The following is a 20,436-nucleotide window of genomic DNA, read 5'->3' on the forward strand; positions in this document are numbered from 1 at the left end:
TTCAAGGGGCGATTAGACTGCGACAAAAATGCGATCCTATTTTAGGCATGTTCTTTTGTTGAGATGGTTAAATTGTGTTGAAATCAAAGCCGAATAATACATCGGAAAGGGGGAGTACGTCTTGGCTCGGAAGGAGTCTTTCCGCTCTGAGATCCTCGTTGATGGACACGGGCTGGACTTCCGGGGCAAGATTGAAGGTCTTCATAATCTCATCCATGTCCAAATCTGTCAGAATAAGGTCCAAGTCGCCCTGATGGTCGTTTAGTAGCTGTTCTGAGGGGTCCAAAGCCTGAAGTGTCTGTTGGCTAGAGGGGGGTTCGACAAGCTGGGCAGCTTCAACAGCTTGACAACTTGAAGTGGCGAGAGCCGAAAAGTCTCCAACATGGACATTCAAACGATCCATAATCGCAAGCAAGACCCTCATTGTCCGTCTTGGAGCGAAGCACTTAGCCTGATGCTCCCCCAGAACCTCCAGGCAGCTTCGAAGGTACTTGTGGGCCCCTGACTCGGGGCCTCTTTGCGCGGCCATGCGCACGTGGATGGTGGCGCTGACGTATGTAGCATACGAGACGAAATAAGGCACTGATTTGAGACAAAAGTGCTGTCTGTAGACTTGGAGCATGTGGTGGATTTCCAGGGCTGCTACTGCGCAGTGAGAGAACGCGTCTCGTGCTGCGGACGATGAGACAGATTGGAGGTGGCCGTCGGAGACGAAGGGTCGATGCAGCAAGATGACCAGAGAGTTGTACATGGCCCTAAAATTATTAGAAAACCTGTCATGTGCGCTTCAGAGGCTATCTTACAGTAAGGACAGCGTGTGGGGGAGGATTGTTGAGTTGCCAGGGTTGTTCAGATGCACAAGCAAGTGTGCAGGCATCTCACTCCTCCAGCGCTTCAACTCACTATGAAGGGAATTCGAAGCATCGAAAAGTTCCTGAGGGTCCCTAGAACAACTCTTTTCTGAATATAGGTTGCACAGAATTCGATCCATGATGATGCTGAGTTTGCAAAGCTGCTTAAAGGTCGAGACGCTGTATGTTGGACAACCCAACTGTGCCGGACGTTCTGAGTAAGTATTGGTGTTGAACTCTTCAAGTTCTTCATACTCGTCAAGAAATTGAATTGGCACGCGGTTATCGGCCTCTCGTAGTCGTGCAGGTCGGCCTTGATATATCGATTGCACTTTGTCAAGGGCTATTGACTGGTCAGTGACACGGTATTCCCACAAAACTGCAATGACATACTAAAGGTTGCCCAAAACACTCTCCGGTGCACTTCTGTATCCTCTGGTGTGTAGTTTGCTGATTTGCCACTCGCAGCGCCATCGATGTGGATACCAAGATCAACAATCATGCTGATGGCGAGACCCATGTAATGCCACGATAGACTCGTCTCATCACACCAAGAGAAGAGCGCATCAGCGACAATAAGAAGAGCCTGGATGGTAGTTACTCGGCTCTTGAACAAAACTTGTGAACCGTGCAGAATCCTCTCAAACTTGGCGCGAAAGGGTCGTCCTGCCGAGTTCTTGTCACTGGCGTTGCTTCGCACTGCAGGGTCATCTGAATACTTTGAGCCTGCAAACAAGATGGCATTGAGTAATAAACCTGAGTAGTAGGGACCCTTGCAGACCATGTCTCTCATAAAGGCTGGTCGATAAACGATGGAACCTGCGTAGTGTTGGCGGTTCCAGAAATTTGAAAGGAGCTGTATGCCAAGGACGGGATCGATGCCCCCAAAGTCGAGCTTTCCCGACTTCAAGTTGATGATCTCATATTGGCCTACGGTCTGAGTTAGCTAAAATCACTACTGTATTCTCAGGTGACATACGTTGCCTCGTCGTTTCAGCTAAAAGCTGATTCTTCGCGACAAGATTAAATGACTCAACTGTGCCGCCGGGGGCAGGCATGGGAGATTCTGGCTCAAAAACGACGCTCGAAGGGCCGTGGAAGGGAGTTTGGTTTGCTTCATCTGGAGTTGCAGAATGAGACAAAGATACGTCGTGGTGAGGACCATCGACAGTCTCTGACACGTGGGTAGTGTCGGAAGTGGAATCATGGTGATTTGGGACGAGGATAGGATCGTCCAAGGAGGGTTGAGAAGTTCTCGATGGCTGTTCCCTGTTCAAGCTTACGCTTTGTAGCCTCAGCAACTCGCGAAGTTGAGCGTTCTCCTCTTCAAGGGTGTGAATGCGAGCGTTGGAGGGCCTAGAAAGCAGTATCAGCGGATGAACTAATCCACACCAAGAGAACGCGTACCTAGCTTGTTTGATCCTCTTGGTGTATGTGCACTCAATAGCTCTTCCTTGACAATTCTCGCACTTCGGCTTCGCATTGTCACATCCCAGCTAGCATCGCTCACTTAGCATTGACCGAAATGGAGGGTGGCAGGGCTTAGTAATTGGGCTTACCTTTCTTCTTCGGCAAAAGTCGCAGGCATTAGAAGTCCGCTGAGCTCGCTTGTGGACTGTGGCCATTAGTATGAGAGTGGTTGGCACTTGAAAGCGGAGAATGATGTGCCGTCGGGTGTGGTGAAAGGAATAAGATGGTCCGCTGGCGAGAGAGACCAGGGTGCAGGTTAAGCTTCGTAAAAACGCACGTGCAAAATTCTCCAGGACTGATGATTCTTCAAAATACACATACCTACGTGCGAAAAGGTTAGAGAAGTCAGTTAATTAGGATATTTGTTTCTCCTATAAATAAAGCAATCCATACTATCTTCTCAGCCTCCTAAATCAGCTTCAGTGTCCGATCTGTCCACCTCTCTTGCTTCTCGCTTGGAAATATCACCCAGTACCCCACTCTCTCTGCCCCGTCTTCAAACGCACCACCGGGCGCCCGCAGTATTAGCCCATGGATATGAGGATGAATGATTCCATCACTACTGCCCACTGCAAGAGCCAAATACTCATATGGCCCGTGGGCGGCAGATCCCCTTGCCCATATCTCCTGCCGCCTGGGGTAGGGGAGTGGACACATGGTATAACTGTCAATGGTATAGATTGGCACGGAGGTGAGAGGCCGTCGATTGAATTCAGAGGACACGGGATCGTCAAATATGGCAATGCCCATTTGAACGTGTGGCTTTTCACCATGCGTAACCTGCCAGCCTCTAAGAAACGGCTTTGTTGGACCCCTCACGGTGGCATGCCCTCCAGAAACCTCACCGAAAGGATTGAAGCCGCTAACGGGTCGAATGTCCCAGCTAATGAGGCTTAGCAAATCCTTCCAGTCGCCACCGACTGTGCTGTACATCATTGCACCGTTGATAGCAGCCCAGCTCCATGACGGCGCACGATATGGCCGGACATGGTGGCAGCTCAGACCACTGCTAGCTCGCCAGACAAGCCCGCGGGCAAAGTCAGAGCTCCAGAGGCCAGCAAGATATTCGCCAGAAAAGACGGGAAGAAATCTTTGGGCCAAGCCGGCGAATGCTGGTAGCTTATCTGAGTCATACGTGAATACCCGGTCACTGTAGTCGCGTACAAGCTGATAGTAGCCTGATTTTATCTCGTTGATATCGGCAAGGTCTGTTTTTCTTGGTATGCTGGGTTGCAACACCGGTGCTAGGGGCTTGAGATGGGAGAGGTACGGAAAAAGCGCATCTCCGCTCGGGAGACCGTCAAGAGAGCGGAAGTGTGTTGGACATTTCCAGTAAATTTGACGATCATCAAAGAAGAGTGACCGTAGAGACAAGGCGTTTTCTTGAAAGGTCCAGCCACGTTGGCTCCAAGCAGAGGTGTAGTAAAGATTCTGAAACGTGTTTTCATTGCTTTTTCTTCTGCTTACCGAAACAGTAGCAACGTCATCTCTGTCTGGGAAGACCCTGAGGTAGATTGGTGTTGGAATAGGCTGGCTTGCCTTCTTGAGGATACCGTCACGACTCCCGGTGGATGTCATAGCGCAAAGTGTGACTGCCGAGCCTCGATAGATATCACCCATAACTTTTGACTCATGTGCCCACTATATCGCGTTAAATTAGCATCCCCAGATACCATACCACAGATTGTCCCGTAGGGTTACTCACGTCTTCTTGGGAGTCTTGCAATACGCACAGAGCGTCAATCCAGAGATGGCGCATCCCAAGACTCCTTGTGATTCTAACTGCATCCTGAAAACTGGCTGGAAGAGCCTTAATAGGAATTGAGGCGAGGAAGCCAGGCAATGTATGCGTCGTCAGTTTTGGCGATATCTCGCCACCCCAGCAGTGACTGAGACTCACATACCTCCCCCGTCTCCCATCTGTCTCAACAAGTCGGCAACTCGGTGGCTCCCCTGGTGTCCCTACGTCCAAGACTCTCGTCGGGAGGTAAGAGGTCTCAGTAGAGTGACAGGCGGCGTGGGAATGTCGACAATCGTTCAACCAGCCCTTGGCAATGTTAAGATTGGCAGAGGATCCCAGATCAGGATCAATGTGGTGACGACCAACCCGATAGCCCCTGATCGTAGCAGCCTCGTCTATCATGAAAGTGTTAGCAAGCTTTGGTTAGGGGTTTGCAGGTGTCCTTGAGGGCCTGGCCCTACCTCGAGGTGCGATTAGATTGAGCTGGAGTAAAGGGAAATCATCAACCTCAACCATGAGCGTATCAAACACCTCGGCATCTTTGAATTTGTTCTTGAAAATCAAGTGGCTCGCACCAATGGCGATTTTAACAGGAGAACTTGCCGGTCTCCTTGACATCACGAACAGTGACTGATTAGCGGCATCTTCAGTGTCTATCCAGCCAGTAGGCCCGTTCTCGGGTAGGGTTCCCTCGGCTTGCCCAGCCTCTTCAATCAGGGTTTCCTTATAGCAGTCGACGATGAACTTGCAAAAGTCACAGCCAGACTGGGCAGAGTGGTAGAGTTCTGGAAAAGAGTTGTGATGATTGTAATAGCTCTTCTCGGGAAAAGGGTACCGCGAAACCTCGTCCGCTTGCTGGGCAAGCTCGATTAGACGGCTGATCCTGAGCTCAGAGCAAGGGCGGCATCGCAGGTGGGCTCCAGTCGGGGAATTCTGGGGTATTGCAAGCCGTTGTTGAGCCGTCGGTTGTCCTGTGGACAAGTGACGACGCCTGATGGTTGGCCAGGGATCGATTTGCTGACGACATTTCGAACGGTTTAAGAATATATCACGGGCGAGCCTGGAACCCTGCCAGAGAGAGGAAGAAAACTGCCGTTTCGGGGTAGTAGCACAATATAGGAAAGCCGTATACATTGCAGAAGCGGTGCGGCGGGTTTAGTTTTGCTCAGTGGTAAGTGTTCTTTGTTGCCGAGTGCGGGGAGAGTGAGTGTTCGGATAAGGCAAGGTGCCAAGAGAAAATCATAATAGAGCCATGCAAATGTCTTAGTATTCTTTCGTTATAGAGATATATCACTACTTTGAAATAATTTGTAATCTGATGACAGTGATCTCAATATAAGCACTCACAACTCCAATTTCACTTCTTGTATCTTTTCAACTCAGCTCACCTGAAGGTATTTCCACATTGTCAATTTTACCATACTAAAAGCCTACTTCTTTATATAAGGGGAAAGAGTCTCAGCAGATCGTCTCAACAGCTCAGTGTAATAGCTCTCCGAGAGCAACCCAGATCCATGATCAATAATAAACTTTAGATGATCCGCCGTGACCTCCAAGTTGCTCGTTTCCAGTTGCGCTATACCAAACTTTCCAACCGGCGTACGGTCAATCGACGGCATGAATTCGACCGACAAAGCTCCATCGTATCCTGCGTCGACAAGAGCTTCCATGATCTTGGGCCAATCGAGTGATCCATCGCCAGGAGCAAGGCGATTGTTATCTCCCACGTGGAAATCTACAATGCGACATCGACAGGCTCGAATGGCAGCGAAGAGGTCCTTCTCCTCGAGCGCCAGGTGGAAGGGATCAAACGCGATTCCCACATCGTATCCAACCTCGTCAGCGAGAGCGAGAGCCTGGTTTGTCCTGTTGAGGAAGTACGTCTCGAATCTGTTGAGAGGCTCCAGTCCAACTCGAATGCCTTTTTCCTTTGCGAATGCGGCCACTTCGCGGAGGCCTTCAACAGCCCATTTCCATTCATTCTCTGGAGTTGAGGTGGGGATAATTGTGCCAACATTTCCAGGGACGATGGTGACGATCTGTCCTCCCAGCTCTGCTGACAGTGTCACCACATCTTTCATGTAATTGATTGTGTCCCGTCGTTGCTGAGCATCGGCAGCGATCAAGTTTCGCTTTCCCTGCTGGATGGTGACTGTGCCCCAGCACTTGATGTTGTACTTTTTGAGGAGACGGCGCGTTTCTTCGACGGGGAACTGATCTGGCTCGCCAGCTAGTTCGATGCTAGTGTACCCAAGGCGACTGAGCCGCTCGAGAGTCTTTTCCAGAGGTTCTGGGCGCATCCAAGTGTGTGAAGCCAAATGCATGATGATAAACGAGATTGAATGAATTGTTTGAATGATGAGAGAACAGGAAATATTTACCAAATTTTATACTTCAATCCTATTGCAGAACCCCTCTTATTCATCGACTGTGCCGTGTCTCGGAACATGGGATTCCGTTGGAGTTGAGTGGAGAGATGCTTGCATGTGGCGGATCATCATCATCCGCCTTATTAATCCACACATTTCTAAGGCGGAGCATCATGTTCCGCCTCAAAGCCCAGTGTTTCTTGAGATAAACAATTGTATATATACTTCTATTATATCCCAAATTTGACGAAAATGAATCTCAAGATCATACACACTTACCCATAACTCACTTCAACCCTAACAACATGGCCACCCACTGGACTGACGAGTCAATCTTTGACTCGTACAACATTTTTGAAGAGACGTGAGCAACACTCTCGAGCATTCTTTACCGCAGCTAACACCATGAAGTTTCAAGATTGTCTCGTCCCATGAGATTAAGGCTGCTGTCTTGATCCCCAAAACTCTCAAGCCAGGCTCCCACCCCGTCATCTATCACCTCCACGGTGGATTTCTCGTCACCGGGTATGGCTTGTTCCCTGCCTTCTTCCCGAAGTGGGTTGACAAGCTAGCTCTCAAGCACTCGGCTATTATTGTATCGCCTGATCACCGCCTCTTGCCCTCTGAAAATGGCGTGGCCGATGTGCTCGAGGATCTTGAAGACTGCTGGCAGTGGACAAAGCTGAAGCTACCCGGCATCCTCGAGACCAAGGCTACCGGCCACTTTCTTGACTTTTCGCACACACTACTCGCTGGTGGCTCAGCTGGGTAAGACTTTTCATTAATAGCATGTAATTATTGTCTAACCTCAATTGTAGTGGCTACTGTGCGACAGAGCTCGCTCTCTCACACCCTGACGATTTTCGAACTCTCGCAATTGTTTATCCCTTTTTGGATCCCAGGGACAAGGTGTACGTCGAGGGCCCAGGACCTGATGAGCCCACCATTCTTCGGGCAGACCTAAAGGACATGCCATCCAAGGAAGAGACACTGGCTTGGATCGAGGAGACCCGCAAGGCGCCTCATTCCAAAGACGGGCTGGACAGGATTCCCTTTCCAATTGCAGCTTGTCATGCTGGCATCTTTGCGTCAGACATTTTTGACAACAAGGGTCTGAACAGGAGGGAATTCTTTCCACTGGAGAGAATCGAGGCTAGCGAGAGGCTGCCTCCAAGGATGTGAGCTTATGGACTTTGCGAATCAACTCGAGCTAACATAAACACAGATGGTTGATGCATGGGGATGATGACGCGACCGTGCCAATTAGGGGAACTTACAAGTTTATCAATCTTGTCCGCGAGAAGCTCCCGCAGACAATTTTGAGATTCGATGTCTGCCCTGGCCAAGATCATGCGTTTGACTTTGACGAAAGTGCTTGGGAGTCATTCGCCTCAGAGGCGCTGGACTTTGTCACTAAAGGGTGGCTCGTCGAGGGCTGAGGTTCCCGCAAGCTATGATAGAAACCATGGAAAAGTAGCAGCCAAGGACAAGATTGAGTAGGCATCTGGACTCGAAATACAGACTGAGTCTAAACTCGCGTGGTGCTTGTGAGAGCCCAGATTGGGGTTCGCCTCCGCTCCCAAAAGACGCTGGGGTATGTCGGCTCGTGCGTTCAGTACAGTAATAGACACCGGTCTGCAGGACCAGATTGATGCGTTCCCAACCTCTCCATCACCATCGCTTCCTCGAGCGTTGTCGTATTAGAATTAAACAAGTTATTGGCCGGCGTTCCCGCTGAGCAACGCCCTAAATCAGTGTTGTCTCTCCAGATTCAGTCCTTGGCTCAACATCGTCATCCCCTTTCTGAAGAAGTGTTTCCTTCACGACCTTGGTGACGCTCCCAAGATCGAAGACCCTCAACTAAGTTGGTATGTCCCTTATTGGCCGCTGCAAGGAGCGCCGTGTATTTCCTAGAGTCCCTCGCTTCGATATCAACACCCCTGTTGAACAACAGCCGCGCGGCGTCGATATGGCCACCTTCAGCTGCTTGAATCAGCGGTGTCCGATAACGCAGATCTCTTGTGTCCGTTCTCGCATTCCTTTGAAGCAAATACTCCACAGCGTTGGCTCGGCCGTTCTCGGCCGCCCAGTTCAGCAGCGTCATGTACCGAGAGTCTCTTGCTTCAATGTTGGCGCCTCCTTCAATCAGGAGGTCCGCGACTGCGTGATGACCTCCCATGACGGCCAACATCAGAGAGGTCTTGCGCTCAAGGTTCCTCCTTTCAGTGTCCGCATTCTCCTCTAGAAGACATCGGACCACTTCCTTCTGGCCCCACTGTGCAGCATAGGCAAGTGGTGCCTGGGCTTCCTGGTCACTTGTTTCGATGTGCGCACCAGCTTGAAGCAGACGAATCACTACTTCAACATGGCCTTTCTCGGCTGCGTAAGACAGTGGAGCTCGACCAAGACTGTCTTTGGCGTTTACTTGATGGTTCTTGAGGATAGCGGTAACCAAGGGTTCGACACCGCAAGATGCCGCGAGATGGAGGCTGGTGAACCCTTCTAGGTAGTCCCCATTCATCTCAGCCAGTTTCGAGGACGGAGAGTCGCCATTGAAGTAAGCTTGGATTAAAGATCCCGACTTCTTCTTACTTCCAAACAGGCGAGTTAAGAGTGAGCCGGTCCCAAGGTCCACAATGTCAGAAACATGAGGACCACAGGACTTGAGATGGTCGCCCCAGTGACAACTGGCATAACGGTAGAGTCTGTTCGACTTCTCTCTTTCCCGGTAATGGTGGTATCCGGTGCAGGGCCCCGTTTCGAAAGTGTCGAATGAGATATAGGTGATTAATTTCAAAGTGATGTCGTGTTGCGCCGTGGCCCTTGGTCTCTCAACCGCTTCAACTGCTTCAACTGAAAGACTCCTCGCTTTGCCACCAGTCACGGTAAGCTCCCTGATACTTGACCCCTCGAGCCAGCCAAAGTTAGAATCCAGATACTCCCGCGCTGTGTGATGAAGCAATTGAATAACCCCATCCTTTCCGATAGCTACCAGGCCTTTACACGCCTCGACTATGGATTCGGTGCTGCTGAAGTCATCATGGTCAAGGCGCGAGGTATTGATCTTGATGGCCAGAGCCTCTCGAAGTTCTGACACGGTGATTGGCCGCATTGCGCAGACAAGCCATATTAAAGTCTTCTTAGCAAGTGTACGATATTCCTCTGGTTGATTATCGATTCGCTTGGCAGTTTTCAGGTAGATCTCTCGATAGGCGGCAGGGCCTTGGGGCAACATTTCGATGCTGCCTCTCATCCGATTGGGAGACGTCATTTCCAAGACGGAATCCATGTGAAATCGAGCAAGAAGAAATCTAAAAAGGACTTAGCAAACGCCATGAGGAAGGGGATTTTCAACTCACATTCCATCGGAAACCTGCCTGATCCTCTCCTTCACGGCCTCTCGGAGCGTTGCTTTTGTTGCTGCCGCATACTCTCCACCCTCATCTTTGATGACTCTGTGCCGGGCTATGCGTTTCTCTAGATACCGGCCCACGTCCTCGTCAGATGCGCGAATCTCGAGGGATAAGTACTGGCCAAACATGGCCTCGATTCTCTTGTCAGGCCGAGAAGTCACAAACACGTTGACCTTGACCTCTTGTTGCATTCTGAATATCTCGGGCAAGAGATTTGAGACCTCTTCACATTCATCGAGTGCGTCAATGACGACATAGACGCGCGAGAAGAGAAGGGTGGACTCAATCAAGGCATCTGTAAACTCTTGGGCTGATACCGAGCCAAGCTGCCTGCCTTTGTTCTTTGAATAGAGACGTAGCACGCATTCTGGCATGCTCGGGCTTGCTTCGATTAACTGCCTCAGTAAACTTGCGAGGACGTGGACCACCTTCTGTTGCTCTCGTTTTCCAATGTCGCAATACATGAAAATGACGAATGTCTTCTCATGTGAGGTGCGCCGTAAGTGGTCAATAGCAAGGGAAGCCATCACAGTCTTCCCAGCCCCAGGTAGGCCTTGGCAGAACAACGTTGTCTCGGCTCCTGTGAGCCATTCGTTGAATTGAGGGGAGTCGAGGAACCATCTGCCTGTTCCTGGCTCGCATCTTGTGAAGTAATTGTCTTGCGGGTGTCGCCAGCCCTCCTGTCCTAGCCAATCCAGGACCTCTTGCTGTTTAATCCCCTCCCTCAGGCTGTCGACATGTTCACCTACTTCCCCAATCTTGCCCTCCACTGTCATGGCATGCTCAGAACCTGCAAAGAGGTGCCGGGGGGCTCTATTACTTACCGCTCTTGAGTGTTTGCATAAGATCTTGGAGACTCATAGCCGCATTCACTTCCTGTCCAGTGATCTCCGTGAGGACGGCCTTGCCGTATGCCGCCGCGGCCGCTGCGGCATATCGATGCCAATCGTCGTTCTTGTGTGTATCTGCGTAATCGCATATTCCTCTAATGACAAGGCAAGGGATCTGGTCCACGATGCCAGCTGCCTCCATCTCGAAGCAAATCGCGTCTTCGTTGCCCCTGCATAGACGGCGACGATCCTCTGGGTTCTTCACAACCCCACCTCCGGACAAAATGAGGCCTAGATGGACCAATGACTGGTCAATCTCATCTCGCGGTTTGCGGAAAACCACACTCTCTTTACCCAAAGCCTCGCACTCGCTGCAATCTCCGCTTGCATTGACGTGATGAAATTCATCCTTGAAGAGAACATCATCTTTGGCTGGCCGTTTATAGCGTCCATGGTTCTTGCCAATGGCTGTCAGGGTGACATAGTGTGGTCTCCAGCCCATCTCTTCCTCATATTCCTCCAGACGGTGGCATGCATTTATCAGGATCGAGGGGGGCTTGTTCAAGCAACCTTTGAGGATGAATGACCCGTCTTGTTCGTATTTGCCAAAGTCGTACTGAAGCACTCCAGGGTGGCTGCCGCCAGGAATTCCGACGGCGATATCGCCCAACCGTATATCCTGGGTTTGACTCGGTATGCCGCCTCCAATACCAATCATCAGGGCAAATCGAATGTTTGGGAACTGTTGGATAACGGTGGCGGCGCATGCCGCGGCATTTACGGGCCCCATCTGTGTTCCTCGAGCGAGAACGACATTGTGATCCCTTATGCGGCCGTAAGAGTAGTTAAACGAGTCTACACCGGAGATCACTGGGTGGCTTATCAATCGCTCATCCAAGGTAAACTTGACAGCGGTAATTTCGATAGCAAGGGCGCAAAATATGACTACCGTTATGTCTTGGGAGGGGACTGCCTTCAACTCTTCTGGCTGAGGGAGCTGATTCATGGCATCTCTTCTGTCCCTAGAGGCGCGGGATAACGGTAGATAAGCCAGCGGCTCTGTATTCTGGCATTCGAGGAGCACAAAATACTGAATTAAAAGTGAATATTTTGTGATAGAGCATTAACGCGAATACTGATGCTTCTTAGTAGGGATTAAAAAGAGTACGAGCCTTCGCGGAGGGCGGGGAAATGAGGCCATTTCTGCGAGGGCGCCTCACAGCTCAAGCGGATTGGCAGAGGTTCTGCACATTGGAACCGAAGAAAAGAAGTTCCGGAACACCCCGATCACCCCGATACGAGGCACTTACTGAATAAACCAATATCCAGGACCAAACACGCTCGCTCGCTCACTATCCTTACTTACCGACATTGGAATTTTAGCTAGCGTGCCATCTGTATCACCATGTTGACATTTGGACAGGGCCTTGTCTTAAGCCGATTTACCACATGAAGAAATTTAATCTTTAAGGCTTATTAGGATTATACCTATTGAAGACAAGTTATCTTTTGATATAATGACAGTGTCTGACAGACTTGCTGCTGCCTGGTTGCTTTTGCCTCTGGCTGAAAGAAAGGAATCTAAAAGTCCATCGTCATCACTGCGCGTGATCATTAATAGTCTCGGTGATGCTAGGTGGTTAAAACTAGTTTTAAGAGCCATGTTTGCAGTACCACTTAGGCCGTGGCCTTGCTTGTGATGTTTTCGCCCCTCTTCTCCTGTCCAACCTCTGCGGCCACAGCAGACTTGAGGTCGACCTCAACCTTTTCACCGAACTTGGCGTTGATTTCCTCAAGGGGAAGACCGATAGTCTTGTTGATGTTAGTAATGTGTGCTGCAAGGCCTTGAAGGCGGGACTAACCTCAGGGAAGGTGAACCAAATGGCAATGGTGCTGATAACGGTGACGACAACAAAGATCATGTAGAACTTCCAGCCAATGTTCTTCAAGCCAACAGTCACGGGGGCACTGTATGCAATGGAGTTACCGAAGAAGGAAGCAAAGACGAGAGTCGAGCCCTCGCTGCGGAGATCTAGAAACCGACATGTCAGCGAGGTTACATATCGACGAAGGCGGTTGAACTCACGAGTAGGCCAAATCTCGGATCCATAGGCATAGGCGGTACACTCGATTGTTGTGGTGAAGAAAGCACCGAAGATGAAGTAGATGGCCACGGCAGCGTTGAGACCGGGGCCGTCGTCAGTGCCGAGATAGAACTTTTGAAGAGCGGCCATGACGCTGAGGATAGCAGCAGATCCAAAGCCACCGATGACTATAGAAATGATAGGTTAGAAGCGTCCCTGGCGATGAGTGTGTTGTGGAAACTTACCAAGAAGCCTGACACGAGGGACGCGGTCGAGAAGGAGAACGTTGAAACCGCATCCAATAACGGCGCACACAGTCCAGACAACTCCAAGAGCCATCTGCAGAGTAACGCCAAATCCAAGACCACCCATGAGGACGGGGACAAGGTTGGCAATGGCAGTGATACCAGTACCCTGAGCCATGACCCAAAGAAGGATAGAGCAGTAGGCTCTCTTCAAGAGGTGTCGCGTAGTAAAGATGTACCAGAAACCACCGGGCAGATTCTTCTCAGTCTCGACCTGGGCCTTGATCTGAGTCGCCTCAGCATGGGCAAGCACGCCGTTGGGGTCCGTCTTGGTCTTGTGCAGCTTGACCAGAATGGCGAGTGCTTCATCATCACGGCCTTGCTCCATGAGCCAACGAGGAGACTCGGGGAGGAAGTAGAGCGAGATGAGGTGGACAACGCCCATGCCGGTCAGGACAATGAAGATGAGACGCCACTGGATAGCCGAGTGGACGTAGCTGAAGGCAAGGTTGAAGACGGCGCAGAGGATGTAGGCAGTGACAACGCCGACGCCCTGCATACCGACGAGAGATCCACGAGCGTGAGGAGGAGCCACCTCGCTCATGTACACAGGAGAGTTGGCAAATACCATGCCGGCTCCGATACCGCAGATGACGCGAAAGACGAGGAGCATGGCAATGTTGACAGAGGCGGCTTGGAGAGCGCCGGACAGGATGACGATGCCGGCGGCTACGGCGTTACAGAGACGGCGACCGTAGTGCTTCGCGAGGGGAGCCTGGGCCAGAGAGCCAACCATGGCGCCGGCGAGGAAACTGAACGAGGTCAGCACGTTTCTCATGATTTTTCGTAAAGAACTCACCCTCCGAGGAGTCCATCGGTTCTTTGGGCGGCATCTGGGGTCGACAAGAACTTGGCGATGAAAGAAGGCTGAGCCAATGTTCCAGCAATGGCGTTGGCGCTGAAGCCATAGAGATATCCGCCCAGAGCAGCTGTGATGATGACCTTGAAGCTGTCAGAGATGCTTCGTCTCAACAAAATGTGAATCGCTTACCTGGTAGGTAATCCAGCTGACAGAGTGCGTCACAGCCTTGACTGCATCGCCAGAGTCGGAAGAAGACTTGCTGGCAGTGTTGTCATTGTTCTCGGAGCCAGTAAACTCCTGGCTAGTCTCGAGCTGAGTCTTGTCAGCTTCCGAAGCCATCTTTGCGTCCTCTAGCCAGTCAAGCTTTCAAAAACTCAAAGAAGTGAAAATGAGACGTCCACGAACAAAAAACAGACGAGGACGGGGACACAAGATGCCTTGAGGAGAACAGAGGGGTTAGAGGAAGAGGAGAGAAGAAGCCCTGATAATGAAAGACAGCATGCGATGCAACCTTGCCGCATGCCGCATTTGCCATGTGCGCTGACAGAGATAGCAGACCCGTGCGATACAACCGAAGCCCACGGGGATCCTTTCAGCTTCCGGCATGAATCGTATGTGCCTACAGAGACTATGTAACTTATCCCCTGAGAACGAATCGGGTCGTGCTCCACTTGCCATGTATCGCTGTCCCATGTTCGAAACCAGCGGATTACTTGACTAGCGTGCGGTACATTCCCTCCCAAGGATGGACCCTAGTCTTGTAGATCCTTCATCCATCTCGTCGTATATCCTTGTCGTTGATAGTCATAGCCGTGTTTTGCTAAGACCTGCATGGTTCGAGGAGTAGTCTGATGCCCAACGGTGCAAAACGGGCATGGTATGAGCTCTCCTCAGTCGAATGCGTCTCTGATCTTCGCTTGAGTAGCTCTATTTAACTGCTTTTTTTCTTCGTTCTTCCCTCGGCCAGTCATTTCTGCACATCTCTTTCCACACCCGAACCAGTCATTATTCTCCAATCCTACACCTATTCCCCATTCTTCAATCACCATGGCTCCTCCGCACGTCCCTGAAGCCGCCATCTTTCCCGTCCTCAAGGACAAGGTTGCACTCATCACTGGTGGTGCGCAGGGAATGGGCAAGGCCACTGCAGAGGTCTTTCTCAAGGCCGGCGCCAAGGTCGTCATCTGCGATGTGCAGCAAGACAAGGGCGAGGAGGTGGCCAAGGAGCTGTCTGCTCTAGGCGAGGTCTACTTCACCAGGGCTGACATCTCATCTTCTGAGGATGTGGCTGCCCTCGTCAAGTTCACAGTGGACAAGTTTGGTCGTCTGGACTGCGCAGTGAATAACGCTGCGCTGACTCCTGACAAGACACCGCTTACCGACTTTGACGAGACGTACTGGGATAAGCTGATCAGCATCAACCTCACTGGCACGGCGCTGTGCGTCAAGCACGAGATGAAGCAGTTCATCGCCCAGGGAGGCGGTGGTTCCATTGTCAACATTGCCAGCATCAACGCCTTCAAGCCACAGCCCAACATGCCGGCCTACACAGCTGCCAAGCACGCCCTCGTGGGTCTGACAAAGCACGCGAGCATGGAGGGTGGCCCGCATGGCATTCGAGTAAACGCCGTGGCGCCAGGAGCCATCTTTGTAAGTTGATGAGTCTAATTGTGGCGATTCTGAGTAAGAGCTAACCGACTCCAACAAGACTGTCATGGCTGAAAAGGCTCTGGAGATTATGGGGACGACACACGACGAGTTCGCGCCAACCGTCAGCTACCTGAGCCGGTTCGGCATGCCCCACGAGGTGGCACAGGGATCTCTCTGGCTGTCTTCGCCGGCATCTTCCTATGTGACGGGAATCACCCTCCCGGTGGACGGTGGCTTCATGGCCAAGTAATGTTGTATGTAGCATGACTCGCGTGCAGGAGCCCTTGCTGGTATCGCGACAACTGTAGAACTTTGTACATCCATACATATCCTTGCGTTTTCGAAACGAGAAACTTTGCTTTTTTCCCCAGTTGTATTTCTTAATTCCGCTATCGGACTATTCACCGTCAGTGTTCCTCGGCGTGAACCTTGCATAATCTTTTCCACAACCCAACTACCGGCGTGACCGGGGAACCATGGCCGGCGCCAGGGTGCCACCCGGGGAACAAGAAGACCCTGTTGGTGACATCCCAACAAGGTCACTCAGCGGCCGCTTGCCCTAGACGAGCTCTGCCGAACAAATTTCCTCGGGACGATCATCTCTTGTTTGAGATGGGTCGCGACTAGGGACTCTACGAAACCCGTCTCTTCCCCGCTCGTTTGACGTCCAATCGTGATTCAGCAAGATCACCCCAAGTGGTGATTGGTAGACAGGATCCAACTCGAGATAGTCCGCTCTAATGCGGCCCGATGCAAGGGTGAACCGGGAAGTTCTGTAGCATCCGGCCCCCCTAGTGGAGTTTTGGATAGTGTAACGGCTGGGGGATTTAGGCGAAAGGCAAAAAAGCAAAGAGTGGCAGTTAGACCCAGCTCAATCCTGAGGTCAGTTGATCAATCAGCCAGTTCAGGGCATAAGTTCGTAGTCACTTGCGAATCACCGAGGGACATCAAGGCGTGATTGAGACTCAGTCAATGAGATCGACAACCCTTATCACCTATATACATGGGGAAACTATCCTCCTTCGCCTAAGTGCTGAACGTTAGGCCGCCGTTGGCGCTCACCAAGCTACCAGTCATCCAGCTAGATTCAGGTGAGCAGATCATGGCGACCAGATTCGCAATCTCCTCTGGATATGCGGCTCTGCCACCAAACTTCTTTCCCAGCTCCTGCACCTCTGGCCCGTCTGTCTCTCTAACAGGAACAAGAGGTGTCAGAGGGTTCCACAAGGCCAAAGCCTGCTTGATCTCGTCAGGTGCCGTCATGTACATGTCAGTCATGACAGGTCCCGGGTTGATGGTGTTGACCGTGCAGTTCTCTGCAAGCTCACGGGCCCAGACCCTTGCCATGGCCTCCATGGACGCCTTGGTACCTGCGTAGAGGGTTGTTTGAGGGGTGCCGATTTTGGGGTTGATGCTGGACATCATGACGATGCGGCCGGACCGGTCTGTCGGTAGGTAGGGCTTGCACACGCCCGTAAGCAGTGCAGGGCCCAAGACGTTGACACGGTAAATGTGGTCGAATTCATCTTGCTTCACACTCTCGACTGGGCCGAGGTAAAGCACAGCTGCATTGTGCACAATGATGCTGATCTTCAAGTCGTCGCCACCAAAGTGCTCTTTGCAGACAGCGATAAGGCTATCACAGTTCTCAGCCTTGCTAATGTCGGCTCTACACGGCACAGCCTTGACCGAGTGCTTCTCCTCGAGCTCCTTGCACAGGGTTGCAGCAGGACCGTCAGAGGATTCAGTGGCGTAGTTGACCAGAATGTTGGCACCTCTGGCAGCGAGAGCGCGTGCAATGTAGGATCCGATGCCTACAAAAGAAGAATGAAGCAAGACGATCAGGTTATCTGTGTATATCGCGTAAAGAGACGACAGGGGAGAACCTACCACGGGCGGACCCAGTGACAATGGCAAGCTTGCCTTCGTGAACTCTAGCGTCGGAAGTACCACCCATAGTGATCGATGGACAAGGAAGGTTACTGCGTACAGAAATTCTGATGACTACAACGAGCTGCGAGGGGAGCGGAACTTTAAGAGATTCCGCATTGCATGGTATCCACCGCTGTCAGTTCTCATGGGTGAGGGCTTTCGTCTTGGAATCAAGCGGTGGATGCACTTGAAGCCACCATCATACGAGTTGCGTATCTTTGCCCATGAACCAACTTCATCCAACCTCCTGTCCAGTGTAACAGTATGCCAGGGGACCAGACATACCAAGGTCCCACCATCCGGTCCCTATCCTCCAGGGTTTCGCGATCATCGTTTGCGAAATCTCAGGGGGGTTAGACGAGCAAAGTCTATAGTACGTATCCGTCCCGTGATCGGCAGACTAACAACCGCGCCGGGGTAACATCTGTTGTCGATCCCCTAACCTGAATTAGACCATTATCTCCACGCACCGGGGTTCGGCATTGGAAAATTGGCTCATGTCTACCCGATCCCGAGCAATATCATGGGCCTGCTATGCCCATCACAGAGCCAAGTGGATCTGCCGTTGCACCAGGCACCGAGCAAGCACCCATTGGCATCAATCATGGACCTGGCAGATTTGCTGCAAGTCCCGGGACCAGTGCAGTAACTACGCGGCCTTTTCCCTGAGTGATGGAAGGCCTCGGTAAAGTACCGCTCACTGATGAGTGAACAAATCGTCTGACTCGTTGGTGCAAGGCGTTCCTTCAACTGGCTCGACGCCACTCCGTAGTTCAGCTCATCACATCAGTCAGACGAGAAATCCTGCAACCGTTGATGTTTCCAAAGCAGGTTCCAAAAAGGAAACCATTCTGGTCCCGGCACTCCACGTTTCATCACTAAAGAAAGTTCCAAGGTGCGGGTAGACAACGGTCTCTCCCAGCCCCATTCTTGCGGATGAGGGAACCACAAAGAGAAGCCCAATCAAGGAAAGGGGGATGAAACTTGGGCCGCATGAACACCGTTGGCAATTTAAATTGCCCAACTACCGCCATGCTGGGAGACCCGTTTCTGTCATATTCTTCGAAACCCCCCCTTTTCGAATTCCACTTCCCGTCCACCCCCAGCAAGTGTTCCCGAAGTGGCTTTTAGGCCTGGCCACCCCGTCGAGCCGTTGGTTCCTCCCTGCTTGCCGTGTCTTTACAATTTTCCAACTCTTGGACATCTCATCTTGAGCGTCAACCAACACCATGGCGGCCCATGTGATGGCAGGAATTGGGGGTAAAGGAGGAACCGTGGTTGGAGTCCTCTGGTTTGAGAATGTCTTGACTTATGTCTTGGTCGCAGCGCGAGTATACACTCGTCGATACATCAGAGGTTCGGTTGGCTGGGACGACCTTTGTCTGGTTATCACTTCGGTTAGTATTTCTTGGTCATGTCTTGGAAACCGTCTAACGTTTCTAACATCTATCAGCTTCTCATGACTGTCTTTGCCATCTTGACTACAATCGCTTGTGCTCATGGAATGGGTCAGCATGTTGATGACCTTGAGACTTATCAGTTCTCAGATGCTTTGCTGTACCTCCTATGCGCCCAGTCTGTTGTCTCGATGGCGATTGGCATGGGCAAGGTGACTGTCGCCGTCTTCTTGCTGCGCATTGTTACTGCATCTTGGTACGTCCTATCTCGCTTACGAAGCCCTATGGACGCTAACTGATAGCTCTACCAGGCACCGTTGGTTCCTTTGGTTCTGTATCGCGTCCATGATGATACTCAGCATCTTCCTTTCCATCGCCGTTTTCGCGCAATGCACTCCGGTGGAATCCATCTGGAACCCTTTGTTGATAGACCAGAAGGTGTGCTATCTCAGCCTCACCGTGGTGGCCTTCATCGACTGTGGTAAGTATTGGAACGGCTTGTTTGAAAAATATTGGCCAGTATCTAATTATCATACCAGCATACGCCGCGGCAATGGACTTTGCACTGGCTGCCTTCCCCTGGGTCGCCCTTCGCGGTCTGAAGATGAAGCGCAAGGAGCGCATTTCCATCTGTGTTTCGCTCAGTCTTGGAGTCTTGTAAGTCATCGTGAAGGGCAAGGCCCCACATGATCAACAACTAACCATGCCCAGCGCTGGTGTTTGCGGTGTCATTAGGACGTCGGGACTGGAGGTTTTGAGTAACTCTCGCGATTATCTCTGTAAGTATACCTCATCATGCTTCGTCCACTTCAAATTACTAATCGGCATTCATCAGATGCCACCTCGGACTCGGTTATCTGGACCGCCAGCGAAGTTACCACAACCATCGTCTGCGTCACCCTCCCCGCTCTTCGTCCCCTATACAACAAGGTCCGCGGCCAAGAGTCGAGCTCGGCTGGCTACCAGCAACACGACGACTCAGCCTACAACACCGGTGGCTCATTCCACATGAGCTCGTATGCGAACAAACGCAAGGACAATGGCCTCGGATATCCCAAGGGCAGCAGCAACTTTGCCAGCGCCGAGGCATCTCGAGATCCGACTACGATCAAGAACGATAGCGACGAAACCATTTTGCTGCAAGGTGAAGGAAAGAATATTATGAGGGTCCAAGAAGTCAGCGTGTCGTACGACAATGGAAATTCGCTGAACAATGTGTCGATAAAGCAAGATGTTTGATTGAAGGCAAATCAAACAAATCAACTTTTCTGTAACACTAGCTCGGAGTTGGATAGAGAATAATGAACCTGAAGCGTTTGAATAACTTGCTTGACAGCCCCAACAACGGGCTACCCTACATAGTGACGATGCTGGCAGGGAATGCCCTCTTACCCCTTGAAATAAGGATGACCATACTTGTAGGGTAGTCGTATTAATTATTTGTGCCCCAACATCTCCAAAGCGCCACCCCAGAGGACGCAGTCCTTCCTCGTGCTGCCAGCTGGGTTGAACCGACCTATCGCTTATTACACAATATTTGGCGGACTTCTCTTATCGATCTCGTATCTCACAAGCGAGGCGAACAGTACTTA

General features: G+C 51.3%; 7 protein-coding genes across 7 annotated transcripts; 3 read left to right on the forward strand and 4 right to left on the reverse strand.

The window, feature by feature from the left end:
• Window positions 1-67: 67 nt before the first annotated feature.
• Window positions 68-6,386, reverse strand: NCS57_00814400 (Fungal-trans domain-containing protein; the record flags this gene model as incomplete). Its single annotated transcript, XM_053057971.1, has 10 exons — window positions 68-755; window positions 804-1,194; window positions 1,245-1,781; window positions 1,831-2,207; window positions 2,411-2,466; window positions 3,141-3,752; window positions 3,789-3,962; window positions 4,027-4,457; window positions 4,524-4,847; window positions 5,645-6,386. 10 exons carry the CDS (start codon window positions 6,384-6,386, stop codon window positions 68-70), a joined length of 4,332 nt encoding a protein of 1,443 aa, XP_052911802.1.
• Window positions 6,387-6,736: 350 nt separating this feature from the next.
• NCS57_00814500 (Abhydrolase-3 domain-containing protein) lies at window positions 6,737-7,870 on the forward strand (the record flags this gene model as incomplete). Its single annotated transcript, XM_053057972.1, has 4 exons — window positions 6,737-6,795; window positions 6,843-7,199; window positions 7,250-7,609; window positions 7,657-7,870. The coding sequence occupies 4 exons, from the start codon at window positions 6,737-6,739 to the stop codon at window positions 7,868-7,870; spliced, it is 990 nt and encodes a 329-aa protein (XP_052911803.1).
• Window positions 7,871-8,223: 353 nt separating this feature from the next.
• On the reverse strand, window positions 8,224-11,680 carry NCS57_00814600 (NACHT domain-containing protein; the record flags this gene model as incomplete). The annotated part of the gene is made up of 3 exons (XM_053057973.1): window positions 8,224-9,742; window positions 9,791-10,613; window positions 10,669-11,680. 3 exons carry the CDS (start codon window positions 11,678-11,680, stop codon window positions 8,224-8,226), a joined length of 3,354 nt encoding a protein of 1,117 aa, XP_052911804.1.
• A 671-nt stretch (window positions 11,681-12,351) lies between these two features.
• On the reverse strand, window positions 12,352-14,204 carry NCS57_00814700 (MFS domain-containing protein; the record flags this gene model as incomplete). Its single annotated transcript, XM_053057974.1, has 6 exons — window positions 12,352-12,486; window positions 12,537-12,706; window positions 12,761-12,946; window positions 13,004-13,815; window positions 13,863-14,005; window positions 14,055-14,204. 6 exons carry the CDS (start codon window positions 14,202-14,204, stop codon window positions 12,352-12,354), a joined length of 1,596 nt encoding a protein of 531 aa, XP_052911805.1.
• Window positions 14,205-14,912: 708 nt separating this feature from the next.
• Window positions 14,913-15,765, forward strand: NCS57_00814800 (uncharacterized protein; the record flags this gene model as incomplete). Its single annotated transcript, XM_053057975.1, has 2 exons — window positions 14,913-15,515; window positions 15,574-15,765. 2 exons carry the CDS (start codon window positions 14,913-14,915, stop codon window positions 15,763-15,765), a joined length of 795 nt encoding a protein of 264 aa, XP_052911806.1.
• Window positions 15,766-16,541: 776 nt separating this feature from the next.
• Window positions 16,542-17,514, reverse strand: NCS57_00814900 (uncharacterized protein; the record flags this gene model as incomplete). The annotated part of the gene is made up of 2 exons (XM_053057976.1): window positions 17,406-17,514; window positions 16,542-17,329 (listed from the first exon to the last, which is right to left on the reverse strand). The coding sequence occupies exons 1-2, from the start codon at window positions 17,470-17,472 to the stop codon at window positions 16,542-16,544; spliced, it is 855 nt and encodes a 284-aa protein (XP_052911807.1). The 5' UTR covers window positions 17,473-17,514.
• Window positions 17,515-18,676: 1,162 nt separating this feature from the next.
• Window positions 18,677-20,083, forward strand: NCS57_00815000 (uncharacterized protein; the record flags this gene model as incomplete). Its single annotated transcript, XM_053057977.1, has 6 exons — window positions 18,677-18,844; window positions 18,901-19,100; window positions 19,156-19,325; window positions 19,384-19,501; window positions 19,556-19,623; window positions 19,680-20,083. 6 exons carry the CDS (start codon window positions 18,677-18,679, stop codon window positions 20,081-20,083), a joined length of 1,128 nt encoding a protein of 375 aa, XP_052911808.1.
• Between the last annotated feature and the right edge of the window lie 353 nt (window positions 20,084-20,436).

The sequence above is a fragment of the Fusarium keratoplasticum genome, chromosome 6, assembly GCF_025433545.1.
Source record: "Fusarium keratoplasticum isolate Fu6.1 chromosome 6, whole genome shotgun sequence".
NCBI classification, from domain to species: Eukaryota; Fungi; Ascomycota; class Sordariomycetes; order Hypocreales; family Nectriaceae; genus Fusarium; species Fusarium keratoplasticum.